The sequence below is a fragment of the Sciurus carolinensis genome, chromosome 11, assembly GCF_902686445.1.
Source record: "Sciurus carolinensis chromosome 11, mSciCar1.2, whole genome shotgun sequence".
Lineage (NCBI taxonomy): Eukaryota > Metazoa > Chordata > Mammalia > Rodentia > Sciuridae > Sciurus > Sciurus carolinensis.
In genome coordinates this window covers 114899717-114915632 of record NC_062223.1, presented here as the reverse complement: position 1 = coordinate 114915632, position 15916 = coordinate 114899717, and the positions used below count along the sequence as shown (strand labels likewise).

The window sequence follows — 15916 nt, the reverse complement described above, 5'->3', positions numbered from 1 at the left end:
AGATTGTGCGTTTTTAACAGTCTCCCATTGTCCAACTGCTGGTCAACCACACTAAGTAAATAAAGCTGGGAGTGCAGGGACTGGGGAGCCAGATTTCCTAATTATATTTTGGTACAAAGGGGCACAACAAAAAAAGCCTGCATCTGTAGTGAACAATAGAAGCTATGAAAATGTGTGTGTTTTTTGCCTTCCAACTTCTTTTTAAAGTTAGCTCTTTGCTGGTCTTCCTTAGAAGGCCAGTAAACATTAACTAGAGTTGAGTAGAGGTAACTAAGGAACACTGAGTTTCTCCCTTTACTGCTTTGAAAACTGATGCCAAAGCCATGTGCCTAACCTGGAAGTATTCTTGACTCCTCCTCACTTTCTTTTCTTTAGTCCTGATCTCTGCTCTCTCTTCTCCAGATCTCTTCACCTGGTTCTTATCAGCTCCTGAGTACTTAGTGTGTGGCTGAAGTCTCTTAACTGATCTTCCTACCTTGAGTCCCTCCTCCCTCCTCCCTCTCCACATAAAAGTTATCTTTCAAAATACAGATGTGATCATATCACTCCCTGGATTACAATCACTTAATGGCTCCCTATTAATTACAAGATAAAGTGCAAATTCCCTAGCCTGGCATATAATGTCCTTCAATATCTGGCCCCAATGACCTTTCTAGAAAGCATCCTTTTCTGTCTCTCTTCAGGGCATACTTTGCTCTTCATATTGTTCTAAATGAATCATGATCCTCTCAAACTCTCCTTTCTTTACTGTCTAGACCCAGTGGGTGGGTCCTTCATCCTCCACAGTGTCCAGAGCACATTTGTAACCTCTAACTTATGAATATTATCACATTGTGTTGTCATTGTGCATGCATGCAGGTGTGTCTCTCTCCCTTGAAGCATTAGGAACTTCTTGACACAGGACTATTTTCTCCACGGAGCACTGCAGGCACAATAATAGGGTCTATTTCTTTTCAAGAGCTTTGTAGATAACCTTTGCAACATGGAAAAGAAAATTATTGACTTCAGAATAAAATACAATTGGAGATAACTTCAAAATCAAAATAATGTAAATCCTTAAAATTTTTAAATTCAAAGTTACATTTAATATGGCGTATTTAGTATGTTGTGTCATACGGACTAGTTATCTCCAAAAATAAGAGTGCCTAGAGTCTGTGAAGGTCCTAAATAGGCTTTCATTTAGTAACTTCATTCAACAAACATTAATTAAACAGTTGCCCCACAAGCTGACACTATGTTATGCTTCAGGGACACAAAGAGGAATAAGTTAGTGCTAAAAATAATTAAAATAATATTAATAATGTTTTGGGCACAAAACTCTTGCTACACCTCCTACTGTACAAATATATGGATTTGACTCCAACCCACCAAATGAGAACCCATTCAGTACTCAAAATAACCTAGGTCTTAAGGGAGGTATTTTTATGCCCATTTTATGAAAAACTTGAGGCTTAGATTAAGTAACTTGCCCAAGGTCCAGCTAATAACTGGCAGAGGTAGGATACCAGATTAAAACCAAATGAAGGAAGCAACCCTATAAACAAGTGATCACAGAGCAGTCAGCATGCAAGGACTGAGACAGGTATAACTCTCTGTGTGTTGTTCAGACAACTGGGTAATCGTCCTAGAGAAAGATAGTGACTTTGAGCTCAATCTGCAGAACCAGGAGGAATTTCTCCATGGTCAGTTTTCCTGCTTTTATAAATAGTTTAGTAATAGATGGGGTTGATCAAGTAATAAAATAAGAAATTAATGTCAGTAGCAAACTAGTGTCAGTCACCAATTATGTATTGATTTGCTTCCTACATTCAAGGATATATTTTTATTTAAGAATACCTATTAGTGTCAGAGTATAATTGTCAAGCTAAATCAAATATTATTATTAAATTTTATCTGTGCACTTTTCTTTCCTTCAGTGTCAAATGAAAGGGAGAAATTACACCCCCTCATGCCACAGGAGAGCACCACTTAGTGAAGGTTAGATTTCTAGAGACCTCAAACATCCTAGACACACCCAGGAACTCATTAGTAAGCAGGAAAGGTCTCAACACTTGGTAGCTTTCTCAAAACTCATGCACTTAGTAATAAAGGAAGGAATTATCTGTGAAAAGAGGCAGCCAGCATTGGAAGGAAGCAACAGAGGACATACACAAGCCTAATAGGCCAAGGTTGGTTAGAGAAGGGCCAAACATTGCTACGTATTTCAGTAATTCATGGCGGTCCTTCCTGTATTAAAGAATAGGACAAAGAGTAGGGTAGTTAGCGAGCTTTGCATAATTTTTCATTTTGTTGCATTTAGAGAGAGATTCAGTTAAATGGAAAGCTGACTTTTGTGAATCATATTTCCTCAGGAATCCAGATAACTGAGATGTTAACTGTTGGGATTTTCCAAAGAAGGTGGTGTGCTTTCTGTACTACCAGCCTTTCTCTGATCACTCTTTATACCTTGAGAACATGGAGATTTCTGTCTAAACTAATTATGGACTTGTACAGAAAGGGAGGGAACCCAGAAAGCAAGTCATGTTTTTAATGCTATACATTGAACCCAATTTCAAATATACAGTCCTGTGATTTGCCTTATATTTTCCACACATACGGTGATTTTAATTTTTAATTTAACATAAATGTGTGAAGATGTTTTAATTTACTCTCTGCTTTTCAGTTAGCTTTGGAAGAAAATTAATGACACAAACTTGAAAAATTTTTCAGCAGATTATGGAAGATCATAATAAGGTCCTAGTAAGACAGGCAGAGGCTGGGGAAGAATATGGAGATTATTGTCCTTTATTTTGCATTTTGGGAGCTTAACAATGCTGTTATGCATTTTATCACTTGAGTCTCCTAATAATCCTGCAGGAGAGACACCATTCACCCATTTTAAATTGTAGACACAGATTCACAGTTTCAGCATAGATTCCTATTTTCCAAGTCTGATGATCCCATTTCTCCTTTCTGCCCCCTTACTAGTGAAAAACAAGTCACGAGCAATGTCCTTATCACGTATCTCTAATTTCAATGAAGATTAATCAGCAACCCACACTTGGATGATACTAATCAAGTTATTTTTATAATGGCACCAATTTGGATAGTTACTGTGCATATCTGACTGACATAGGCTGTGCACCGGGCAATCAGCAAGCATGAGAGTAGAATGTGGAATCTCCTTGGGCTACTGACTTCTCTCCTTATGCAACCTCTTCATCAAACTCCGGTTTAACAGAGCTTTCTAACTCTAGTATGTTTCTTCTCAGACTCAGCTGGTACCAGCAACTCCAGAGTCCAGAGGTTTAAAAAAAAAAAAAAAACACTTGCTTTTATGACTGACACATGATATAGTGAATAACTCACCAATAAGGGCCTTAGTCACGGAACGCAATTTTCCAGCTAAGAAATTGTTGTTTCATATAATAGTCCAAAGCTGCTTGGCTTCCTGGTAGGAGATGTAAGTTGAATGTTGCGGCATTATTCAGCACATGATTATCGTGGATTTACAGCTGTTTCTTGAACAAACCATATTACACACACTCAGAATACTCTGTGGAATGAGAATGTGAAATGTCTATCCCCTCCCATTTCCCCATTTTCTGTTTCTGTAGTAATGTCTGTTGAAGCTGACATTCACTCTGAGTCCATATCTGATGTGTTCCAACTGATATCCTTACTTGCTTGTCCTGTCGGCTCTAAGCTTTAAATTTGGAAGGTTTTCAGTGGCTCTTGTTGGCAGGAAAAATGAACGAGAAGATGTAGAGAGAGACTGCTATTACAGCCAAATTTCAGTCACATAGACTGTCAATACTAATGAATGCCCTTGAAGCAGGTACTATGTAAATGCCTGAAGTTAGAGTTGAGCTGCTTTCGAGTCTGGATCATTTTAGCAGAACAGACATCTTCTCTCCAAATACTGAAGACCTGATATTTGGGCTCTGGTTATAGAGCTGATTTTATCAGTGCATGCTGATTGCTGATAGATGGGCTGTTGTTTGACTTCAGATTCCTTTCTGTATTACTTTGGTTTTATTCCTGAGTCATATCAATGAGATAGTGTAGATTCTTTCATTGGTTCCCCTTTGTTCTTTTAGCATCATAAAGCTTAATGTCTTTTTGACAACCTCATTAATATAACATAATTGTTAATAGCACAAAATCTAGAGTTAAACAGATTCAGATATTGGCTTCAACCACTTATTTAACCCATCTAAATCTTGGTTACCTTGTCTGTATATTGGGGATGATAATATGATATTGAACCATGTAGGATTGTTGTGAGGTTTAAATGAGATAATGTAAAAAAATGAAACAGTGCCTGGAACATAGAAAACATTTAAAATATATATTAGTTGTTGTTATTGTGTAGACAATTTAAATAATGTCCCCCTCTAGGTAATAGTGGGAGTTTACTTGATATTAAAAAAATTAATAGTACTAAGCACATTGGAAAAGAAATAATCTGTTTTTCTTGCCTCCAGACGTGGAGAATAGCAGCCACTTTCCTTTTCTTCTGTGTGTGTAGTAATTATTGTTACATGTTATAGCCTTGTGATTTTAAATATCCTTACATTAATTGTTAATCTTTCAATACCCTGGAGGCAAACGTAAAGAAAAAACTCCAGCCTTTAGTGAGATGAAGCAAAAAATGACCCAAGTTTAATCATGGTACCTCTTATCAAAGGAAAAAGTGATATTAAATTGAGTGCTTAATAGCAAGGTATAAAAAGTAAGGGAAATACATGTGCTATCTCCATTGAGACTTGAGGTTGGAATTCTACAGAAATTCAATTTAAAGAATTTTGTAGAGGAATAACTAGTATCAGCAAGTATTGTGAACCGTTCACTCCCCTGATAGGCTTATGGTTTAAAGGAATTGAGAACCATCAGTTAAGTAGAAGTGACCACAGCAGATCAGTCATTTCAAAGCATGACTTTGAAATTCTAAATTTTTCTCTTCATTTGGTTAGGAAAAGGCAGCATGATATTTTCTTACAGAAGGAGAACTCACCAAGGCCGCTGCAGTGTATATGATTATTTGGTCACTGAGTTCTGGGGTAAGAGAAAAGTCCAGGTTTCTTTAAATCTTTGCAGGAATAGTAAAACCTACTACTTGTGTCTTTATTTGTAATTTTCAAGTATTTTAACATGTACTTTGAGTTTTAGTCATGTAAAACTTTTGTTTTAGTTGTAAATAGGGTGTACTTTTAGAAATACATATATTTTCATATAGGAATTAAAACGATCAGTTCCCATCATTTCAGAATTCAACTGAGTTTGGAGCCACAACCACCACAGTGGATGGTGTGAGAGTTTGTGCTTCATCAGCTGTTACTACTAACTACACAATTCATCCCTTTAAAATGTGATTTTCTTCCCCAATAGTCCATGCTTATGGGCAGCAGGATTTTATACAACCTGTTTCCACTCTGCAAAGCAGTCATTTAATATGTCCCAGAGAATATAATATCATATTATCAGTTCATTAGCAGAGTGGTTGATGCAGAAGATCAACAGTTGGCCTTCAGCACAACTCCATTTTGTATAAAAGAAATTTAATATCTTTTTGAAAAGCTGGAATACCAGCCAGCTTTGAATTGTACTGAAGCAGCTCAATCTGAAACTGTTCTTTTATTCTCCTCTTGCCATAAACGAGCATCACAGAATCAAATCCATTGAGAAGAAACTACTTGCTTTGCCAACACAATTAGTTTTATAAGAAGCCTCTGTCTTCAGATTGTTCTTCTCCAAAGTCCAAGTTGGATGACTGTGGCTATTTTTTAATTAATATTTTTTTAAAGAGTCCCTTTCTCCCAAGAGTCTCTAAGCAGATTTAGCAGGCTTAACGTGACTCTTCCACAAGGTGACTTCAATGCCATTTCACAAGCAAATAAAACAAGGACTTTTTTTTTTTTTTTTTTTTTACTTTGGGGGCTCTCTCTTATAATTTTCATAAAATATGGCCACTGGAGTGAGTTTTTCTTTAGGGTTAGACAATATTCTCCCCAGAAAAATAAAACATGCTATCTTATTGAGAAACAAAAAGACCGTGCAACCTGTCCAGCCATGAAAGGGAAAGAGAGGACAGAACAAGTCTGGAGCTTTTGCCTTCCAGTGTAAAGAGCAAAAGGATTCAATGATCATTATTGTCTTTTACAGTTTATTTTTATATTCCTGTTTCTTTTACTGCCATTAGCTTCTTTGATGAGTGAATTTTAATGCAACAGCTAATTCAGATCTTCAGGTTTAGTGGATGGGTATCACTGCATATAAACATTCTGTAGGGTGGCTTACACCTCCTCCTTGACAGGATCAGGCAGCTCAGACCTTAAGAGTCATAATTGCTTGTCCCTTTTAGTGGTGTGGGCCCTGATTAAAAAGTTCTGTTGAGCCTAGTGTCTTTTAAAGGGAAGACAGCTAATGGGCTGGTGGAAATTGAAATAGCACAACTGCAGATGCTGTAACTACTTCCTTTTGTCACAATTGTCCTTGAAAACAGTTTTTACACATCTAATCAATGTTTCCTTTCATAAAAGAGATGCCCATCCTGTATGTAAATACAAGTTGGACTGTGTCTGACCTCAATTCTTCAGTCTTAATGTTGAAAACCTATAGACACAAAGGTAAAAATAGCTTGGCGCTTATTTGTCTTTAAAGTTAAGACTCTGGTCACCTTTGGTTTGGCATGGAATATGGGATCATTCTCTTGGGAGAGAAAAGCAGAAATAACTTTTCTTGCAACTGAGATTAAAGAATTTCATGGGGACAAGAAAAACTTTACATAATTCCTTACAATAACTTTTTTCCTATTTTAAAGCCAGACTACTTTCCAGTTTGTAAGGTCAGGATGGAATTATCAAAAATCTATTCACTGGTTAAGATTTGTTGGCCTTAGATCTATGAAAAACCCAGTTTGGGGACTATGAAGGAGAAATCTTGCTGTGCTATTTCATAGCTGCCTCTCCCCGCCAAGGAACTTCAAAATGTAAGGTATACTGGAGGAAAAGAGATTTGCAGAACTGGGCCTTTGTGTCACTTGGTGTGGTTGATGTTCAGTTAGGCCCTGAGCTGAGTACATTGTGGTGAGCCACCACCGTAAGCATCAGTATTCTTGGCTGTTCTCCCTTCATGTGCATTTTGGAGTTAAAGGTGAAATTCCATCTTTAACCCCCTTGTGGTTGTCTGAGCAGTGATTAATGAACTAGATGTGATTCCCTGCAGACCTTTCAAAGAGTGGATGAAGGATGGAATTTCAGCCTTTTTTTTAAAAAGCCAGGCCTTTTGCTTAATACAGCTTTTAAAATTAATGTCCTTTTCGAATGCCAAGAAAACAAAGGGAATTTCTCAAAATCATATGCAGCTTGACACAATAGGCCTTAATTGGTGTCAAGGAGATGTTAGAATGAATGGGAAAATGCCCATTTAGCTGATAAGACTGAAAAGTGGAACCTTGTTATGAGCTGTCATCTCAACGTGTATTTAAACTATAGCAAAACTGAAACATATTTGCCATATAGATCATAATGACTCCAAAGGAGCCATTATACTCTATTATGTAATTACATAATCAAAGCATGCATAGTAATCAGCTTTTGGAATTCAATGCTAATCAAACATACCTATACTATGTGTTTAAGCTAAAATAGAGAACGTTAATTTGCCATTAGTCAACTAAACAAGAATGTGTATACAGAATATTCATGAATAGCTTAATGTTGTGTCAGATGATATTTTTTTGTTTTGTATTCAGGGGAAATCAACAATTTTAATTGAAGAAAAAACCGGCTCTGAGGAAGATTACTCTTTAAGTTGCCGTTCAAAAATTTGCCTCACCTTTTACTGATTATTAAAGGAGATTAGATTAAACTCAATATGTTTTCCTGCCATAAACTCAAGTGATACAGGAGTAATTATTTTGCAGGAGATTTTTACAAGATCCTGACCATCTCTATGACATAGGATACAGTATTACAAATACTATATAAACAAAATTTTCAAAATAACAACAGCAATAGCAACAAAACCTTGAGCTTATATTGCTTTTGTAATTAGAAACAGATCAATACATGTTACTTAGAAATAGCCAGGAATAGAAATAGCGTCATGATTCAGGCAGAGGTCTGGTCTCTGCTCTTGGCAGGTGCCTCAAGGCCTACCATGTGATTTTAGACATTTCTCCTTGCTAGGCTTCAGAGTCGTCATCTATAAAGTGAGAATTGTTCTGTGTTCCTTGCTGTTCTATTGATCTTTGATTCCAAAAGCATTCATAAAGAAGAAGGTGGCACAAACGAAATGTTTGGGTCAATGTCATATATTCTTGTCCACTCGGTTATTTGTTTATTTGGTTATGCTTATTTTCTCTCTCCATTTATGATCTGTATGGTACGTATTTGTAGTTATTTTAAACATTAAGGAGTCAGCCCTTGGATCAGACAATCAACATTTCAACTTTACTGTTTGGGATAGCAAAACATGGATGAGGATCAAGAAGGTTAACAGAAGCTTTGTAAACAACAGACAGATTGATTGCTTTTGATTTTATATAAATATTCAAGTATTCATGAAGGTTGAAGTATTGCCTCTCTCAGAAATAAAGAATTGTATTTGTGTTGAGGAGGTCTTGCCCTTAACCTTAATCCACAGTTGATGGACCCCTCTTTTTGGACACTGGTTCTGCCTCTCATCAGGACATTGGCTTACTAAAAAATGTTACTGTCATGTTTAAATGGGACTGAATTCTTTCATCAAAAGCTTTCATGGCTTGAACTTCAAATAATTTATTTTCAAATTACTTTTCCTGTAATTCTTATTAATTCAAATAGGTTTCTGATTTGATATAAAACTCTGTAAATGTAGGGAACAGATTAATGAATTGAAAGATAGGATTGAGTCTTTTAAAGGAAATGTACAAAATATGCTGACAATAATTGCTTAGATAGAAATCAAATCTTAATGGCTTTGTTAATGATTTGCAGTGCACACTGTGTTTACATTGACTTAGGCGACATATGCAGTTAGATTTTTCCCACTGGGTTTCAACAGGATCTTAATTTTTATTTCTTTGTCTGAAATGTTCTCAACTCTGTGCTAGCTCTCTGAAACATTAGCAGAAATTGTGGTGCATCTTCTGGTGATGATGGTTTTATTCAGGTAGGGGTAGACACTGTTCTTCCAAGTTGGGCACATCCTGAACACGCTTATAAAAATAGGATCCAACAGAAGCGAGCATGGGCAACAAGCCAGTGGAAGCTCCAAGTCAGAGAGGGCTCGCTTACCAATTGAAAATAAGGTTTCCGAAAGCATGCAAGTGTTTTGCTTTGAAAATTTCAAACCTAGATGCCTCTTGATAAGACTGAAAACCCCTGAGACTTTCGTTTGAGTAAATTTCAAGAACTGTAGTGGGATTTTTAAAGTACTAACTATACTGATCAGCGGCAGGATGATTTTTCCTTTTTTAGCCATCTGTATTTTGGGTTTGAGTCCTTCCTGTTTAGACCATACCGTGCTGATTTAATGTTAGGTTCCATCTTCCATAGAGCAGAGGAAGGGGGAGAAAGTTTCCCTGACATGACTTTGCTACTGAAGGAGCAGGTCAGGAACATTATTTGCTTTCTCTGGGCAAACTGTCTTTCCAGTTTAGTGTCACGGGTGCCCGGTGGTGTCAGTAAGAGTTTACATAGTTGCCATAGCATAAACTGAATTCAGTTTTAACTATGACTTGCCCTTTTATTATGGACTTGACTGGAGAGTCTCCCCTGGTGTAAATGAAGTGCTTTATTTATTAGCAGCCAGGCAGCGGGGGCGAGAGCTCTCAGTGCTGGCAAATGCCCGCCATGCACTGGTAATAAAGGCTTTCTCTGGGGGCAGTGTGCTGAGCACTGAAAGAAGGAAGCAGTAGTAAACAAGGTGTTTTACATTCAGGACAGTTCCTCTCTCATCTTGAAGTGTGTAATTGTGTTCTGGATAAATTATGGAAATAAAAAAAATCAGAAGTTGCTCATAGGGAAATAACCCTCTTTAAAAACAAGTAAATTTTCCAAGGCAGAACCAGTAGAACCTTGGCAACCAATCCTGTTGTTGCCTGGTAAAAAGGACAAGCTTCATGGGCCGGAGAACCCGACAGAACTGAGTTCAAACACCAGCTCAGCCCCTTAGCTGAATTGCATCAGGCAACTTATTCAAATCTCTCTGAGTCTTAGGTTTTTAATCTTTAAAGTAGGGATATTAAAAATTTCAAGAGTTTAAAAGGGGAAAGCATGTAATTCAGCTGCTAGCACAGTGCCCAGCACTAAATAACTGCTCTCCTCCCCATTTACTATTTCTAGTTCTTGCTTTTAAGATTTGTCCCATTACCTCCTTAAGGGAGGGCATATTGTTGGTTGACTAGACTCTAGTCAGTGCTAGTGTTTTGTACAATGCCGTCTAAATGAAGTAGATAACAAAGAATCCATGAGCTATTGAAGATTGAATTAATAGGGAATTTATATGCCACCACCCCCCACTCCAGCCCTAACCCACTCAGCAGTAATGGTCATTGCTAATCATCAAAATAAATTTTGCCTTTTTTTTAGATAATACTCTCTCTCTTCGTTGTGGTAAATGGCCTAGCAACTTCGTTTGCTACAGGAGACTTGCTTGTGAGGGAATGGGCCTCTGATGCTAGAATTTTGTTTCTGGAAATTGGGGTGAATCTGGAAGTTTAGGGGAATGTATTCCCTATAATATAACAGTTGGTGGTATAAACTGAAATCCAGATTCTCACTCCTAAACCTCACCCATATATACCAATTAGCAGTCAAAAGTGTCTATATATATCAGACATTGTTCTGCCCTTAAAATGAATTACCTTGCAGCTAATAGCCTTATTTAATGGCCGCAGTATATTGTGCCTATTTGATTTCTTTTGCCCAGAACATGTGCTATTTCTACGTTGACAGTATATTCGTTAATTGAGCTTTAGAAAATCAGAAAGGTTTTATAAATGAGGTTTTTAAGAAAGGCACCAAAGTAGCCTGTTTCTATACTTCTACTACAATCAAATTGTGTTTTATAGCAACCTAATTGTCATGATATCTATTTCAAGGGGAAATTTATCAAGTCACAGTGCACCCTTCTGTTTGGATGAAATAGTTGAGGATGTGAACAGAAATTATTTTTACATAAAGGCTTCAGGCAGTTAAGAGCACTGACACACATACCATATTTTCATCACTGTCATTCACTTCCTTTGCCTCAAATAAATAGGTCATTATTATCCCATTGCAGCCATCTTATGGGGCCTTAAAGTATGGAGCTCTGTTTAATATAACTGCCATTCAACTGACCCGTATAATTTATTGGTGATTTTTACAGAATGACATCCTTGGGCCACCACCATCAGGCAAAGCATTTTGATATCTTTCAACAAAATATTTCATTATCACTTACAATTTTTTAGCATTAGTATTAGAACCATGTTAACATAGCCAGAAATTGGCATTTTCTGAGAAACTAGATTTTAGGTTGTCCTTAATAATTTCAAAAATATAATACAGTAATGTTGACAACATCATCGTGGACTTGTTAAGTGCAGCAAGGGCAAAAAATTACAGAAGGGAAAAGTTTACCTGAATGATTTGCTCAGTAATTACACATTAAGAAGGTGTGGTCTTTGATTTTAAGTAATAATTAAGATGGTTTAGGCTTTATAGAAAGCAAACAAATGCCTTTGGTTCTGTTTATTACCTTCATTGCTTAAAACATAAAATCATGGTCAACTCCTCTCTGCTTCCATCCCTTATATAATGCTTTATAGTCTTAATACGCATGCAGTATGTCCCTCACAGAATATATTAACCTTAGGATTTAGAGTAAGGAACTAAAATTAAAGCATATGGTTGTTTCCACAGGAACTATTCTATTAGTGCATAATTGAATCGCAAGTGACTTTAAGTCCCATTAGCTTCAAGATAGTAGTTAGCGTCTGTGAGGCCTTGTTTTTGTTGAAGGGATTAATGCCTTTGCAGTTGTACATTTTGTAAGTGGAAGATTCTTATTTGTGTTGCTAATAAACTTTGTTCAGATACAAGAAATCCTTCCCACAACCAGATTCCCATTTGATATTCTAGTCTCCTGAAGGCAAGTCCCCATGATTTAAGACTTGTCTAGCCTTGAATCATGCAGTTTAATTTTTCTTTAATTTTTTTATTAGATTGGATTACCTGAATAAATAAGGATGATGTCCTTTCTGTGCATACTTTTTCCAGGGCCATCCTATCCACCTTGAAAAACTTGCTTGATTGGAAGGAACTCCCTTCTGGTTTTTTTCTCAAATCTGGGAATAAACTACTCCCTCCAACTTAGTTCTGAATTCTGTTTGTCACAGTAAACCCACTAAGGGAAAAAAATTTTAAAAAGCATCCCTTTCCCTTTTTTTCTGATGACTTCTTTTGTTGTTGTTGTTATTCTGTAACATGATTCAGCCACGAAGCCTCCACTGCTGGATCCAGCTAAGGGAAATTTACCCTCATTGTCTGCAGGCCCCGTGAGCCTGCATCCTCACACCCAGGTTAATTCCCTGGATCATGGAGCTCAAGGTCGGGTTTCATTTTGGTTTGCTCCTTAAGCACCAAGAATTTTTGTTTATCTTGCTCTAATAATTTTTTTCCTTATCCTTCTAGTTTCCTCTCTTCTAATCCTCTGCCAGGGGCTGGTCTATTTCTAGGTGGATTTGGCTTAAAGCCATCTTAGACACCCCTTCTCACACTTTCCCACTGTGTTCTGCCAAAAAAGGATCCTTCGGCAGAACTATGATAGCAGGTGGAAATCCTCCGTTTATTCTAATTGCATCTCTATTTATGCTGTCTAAATTTTTTATAGTAGTATTTATCTTTGACCTTTGTTTCTTAATGTGACAACTTTTTTTAAGGAGTAAATAAGCTACCTTGAGTTGATATATAACAGCTACATAGCTCCTTAAGAGCTGGAACCAGGAGCATTTACTCTTGTATTCATACTACTCCTCACACATAATAATGGCTTAATAAATGTTTGGATTTGACATCTAGAGAAATGATGTTATGATGATGATGATGATGATGATGATGATGATGATGATAGTAGCAGCAGCTACCATTTATTTCGTTTTATGAGACGCTAGACACAGTGCTAAATGCTATGTATTTGTAACAGCTCTATGAGATAGCTTTTCATTACTGTCCCCATTTTGCAGATGGGAAACTGGCTTAGGAACTTGAAATAATTTTCCTGAGATCACACAGGTAAAAAGCAATCTCTGCCCTTTCCTGATTGACCATTGCTTCTACTGCCTATACTACACTTTTTTGTTCTGTAAGTAGGGATTAGGTGTCAGGTTTTACCCACCTCGCAGTTTCTCGAAGGCTAAGACATTGTCACATACTTCCATATCCCCTGCTATGCCAGGTGCAGAATTGAACTCTCAACAATTGCTTCATCTTTTGCTTCTGAATTGAACTCCCCTCTTCTCTTACCTGTGCTGTGGATCATTTAGGACATTTATGAGGTGCCTTGGCTGCTGTCACTAATCTTAGAAGCAACAAACTAGTGAGCAGATCTGGAGATAAGCCATGTATCGGTGGATCTGAAACCCTTGACTTTTTGACATGTTCTGAAAGAGATTTTTCTAAATGGCTGGAGAGGGTGATCTACAGAAAGGGTCATGGGTTCAGGGCTACCTGGGGCTTTGAGTGAGTCCTGAAAGTGTGAGTTTTTGAGAGCAGACTAACAAACTCAACTCATGTAAGCTTTCCTCAGATTTTATTGAGATCCCAAGAGTCATAGTCAGTTCGGTTCTCACTGTGACACAATGACTAAATGAACTGCCTGCACATTGGGAATGTCGACATTCACTAACAAGACAAGATTATTTATTGAACCCTCCTACCTACTTCTGTTAAGTGGCTCCTTGGGTTTTCTGTGTGGTGACCAGATAGCTTACTTAGCTCAAGGGTGTGTGAGCTGGAGTCCACCTTCTTCAGTTGTGAGAACTTCAACTCATGACAAGAGCCAGCACTCTGGCCTTCATACCTCCTCTGCATACACCACTCAACAGTCCTGAAGGCTGACACCTCGGCATTACAGCTTTTGAACATGTCACTTCCAGACTCAGTTGTATTTTACCCCTGTGTCTGCCTTACTTTAGTTAACTCATTTTGTGAACTGTAAAGTATCAGAGCCATACCAAATGTTGCTACTGACGTTCATGTTGTAATATGCTTCTCGTTTCTTATTTCTCATTTTTTTTGAGTCCAAATTTTAACTGATAAAGATTTTTTCTGACCTTTCTCTCCCCTCTCCCTTTTTCTTAAGGCGATGGACAGAATTTGTTTACGAAAGACGTGACAGTGATAGAGGGAGAAGTTGCAACGATCAGCTGCCAAGTCAATAAGAGTGACGACTCTGTGATTCAACTACTGAACCCCAACAGGCAGACCATTTATTTCAGGGACTTCAGGCGTAAGTTTCCGTCCCTACTGTATTAGCCGACAACTTTTTTCCCTCCATGTTGTCTTGATAAAGAGATTGCTAAGGCCACCTTTCTTAAATTTAATGTTAGATACTTAAAGTTGAGTCAATTCTTTAGAGGGAAGAAGAGACAGACAATCATAATCTTTCTACTTAATAGAAACCCTGAATGGTCCCTTTTAAAAGTAAGGCAGTCTTACTTTGCAATAGGAATTGATTGTAGTAATTCAAGGTGAATTGCAATCGAGTCCCAAATACTTAACTGACACAAACAACTCAAATAGGGTAAGGCAAGGAAAATATAGCATTCTGAAAGGTAATCTGTTTGGTTTGAAGATTGAAGTTTCTAAGGCAATCAGTGCTTGCATTGACAAACCAAATCTCACCATAGCCTCTAGTGCGTGGGGGGTAATCATATGCTGAAATCTTTCCAAATTTAATATAATAAAAGCCATTTATTGGAACTAAATTGTGTGTAACAGAAATCGTTCAAATGGGTGTCAGAGCTTGGCAAGAGCAAGAATCAAGTCTTCGGGAAAATGCTATTTAAGAGTATTAGTGTCTAACCAAAGCAGATATCCAGGATATCCCTTTCTGGCTACTTGTCCCTTTTCCTTGCAATACCTTGGAACATTCATGACTTGTTGAAAGAGTTGATAAACCTAAGGAACATTTACACAGATGAGGGAGGGTAAAAGGAGAAGCCAGTTTCTTACTTTTAAACCAAATTGTGTTTTAATATAGGCTAAGCTAGCCTTTGCCAAAATTAACAGGGCTTTAGAAGAGAACATTTGAACTAAATAAGAAGCCCTCATACATTGCTTTTGTGGTGACTCTGATTTCATGCTTGATGTCTAATCAGTTTCAAACTGTGATAATGAAGGTAGCTAGAAACCTGCAGGATGGGTTTATGGCCTCTGTGGTCCTAGGTCATCTGCAGTTGGCAACTCCACCTCAAATCATATGAAAATAAATTAAGATGGGTCCAAGCTTAACTGGAATGTTTTGCTATAACATTTTTGAAGTGATTTTTAAAATTTTGCTTTGAGGTTATTACTGATGAAGTTTTAGTTCTCTTTCATAATTTAAAACTACTGTTTTTTTTTTTTTAAAGCCTCAGATTTTGAGAGACCCTTATAGAAACTTCATGGCCTCAGTTTCTGAATTTCCAGTGCCTAAAAACTAAGAGGGATGGGTACCCAGTGTCAGAGGACCCATGACGTGCCCTTTCCTTTTGTTTTATTTTCCTATCTCTGATAGGAAACTGCAACAGTTTATGAGCAAGTGCTAAAAATCAATGGTGCTTGGAATTGGGCCACTGTGTGTGTCTGTGTGTGTGTACATTGCAACACCCATATGTGTGGCTTTTTCTTTGGGTGGAGTTGTCTGCATGCAGTTACTGCAGAAGCCCCAAATAGTATTCAACAGGTAAAGAAAGGCTTAATAA

At 37.4% G+C, this 15916-nt stretch overlaps 1 protein-coding gene across 8 annotated transcripts in view; it reads left to right on the top strand.

Moving 5' to 3' along the window:
- The window catches only part of Cadm1 (cell adhesion molecule 1), a 314452-nt gene that overhangs the window by 234830 nt on the left and 63706 nt on the right, over nt 1-15916 (top strand). For all 8 annotated transcript variants that reach the window (XM_047516640.1, XM_047516639.1, XM_047516635.1 and 5 more), the window contains exon 2: nt 14314-14460. In XM_047516640.1, the coding sequence (XP_047372596.1) occupies nt 14314-14460 (147 nt within the window). The remainder of the gene's footprint in view (nt 1-14313; nt 14461-15916) is intronic.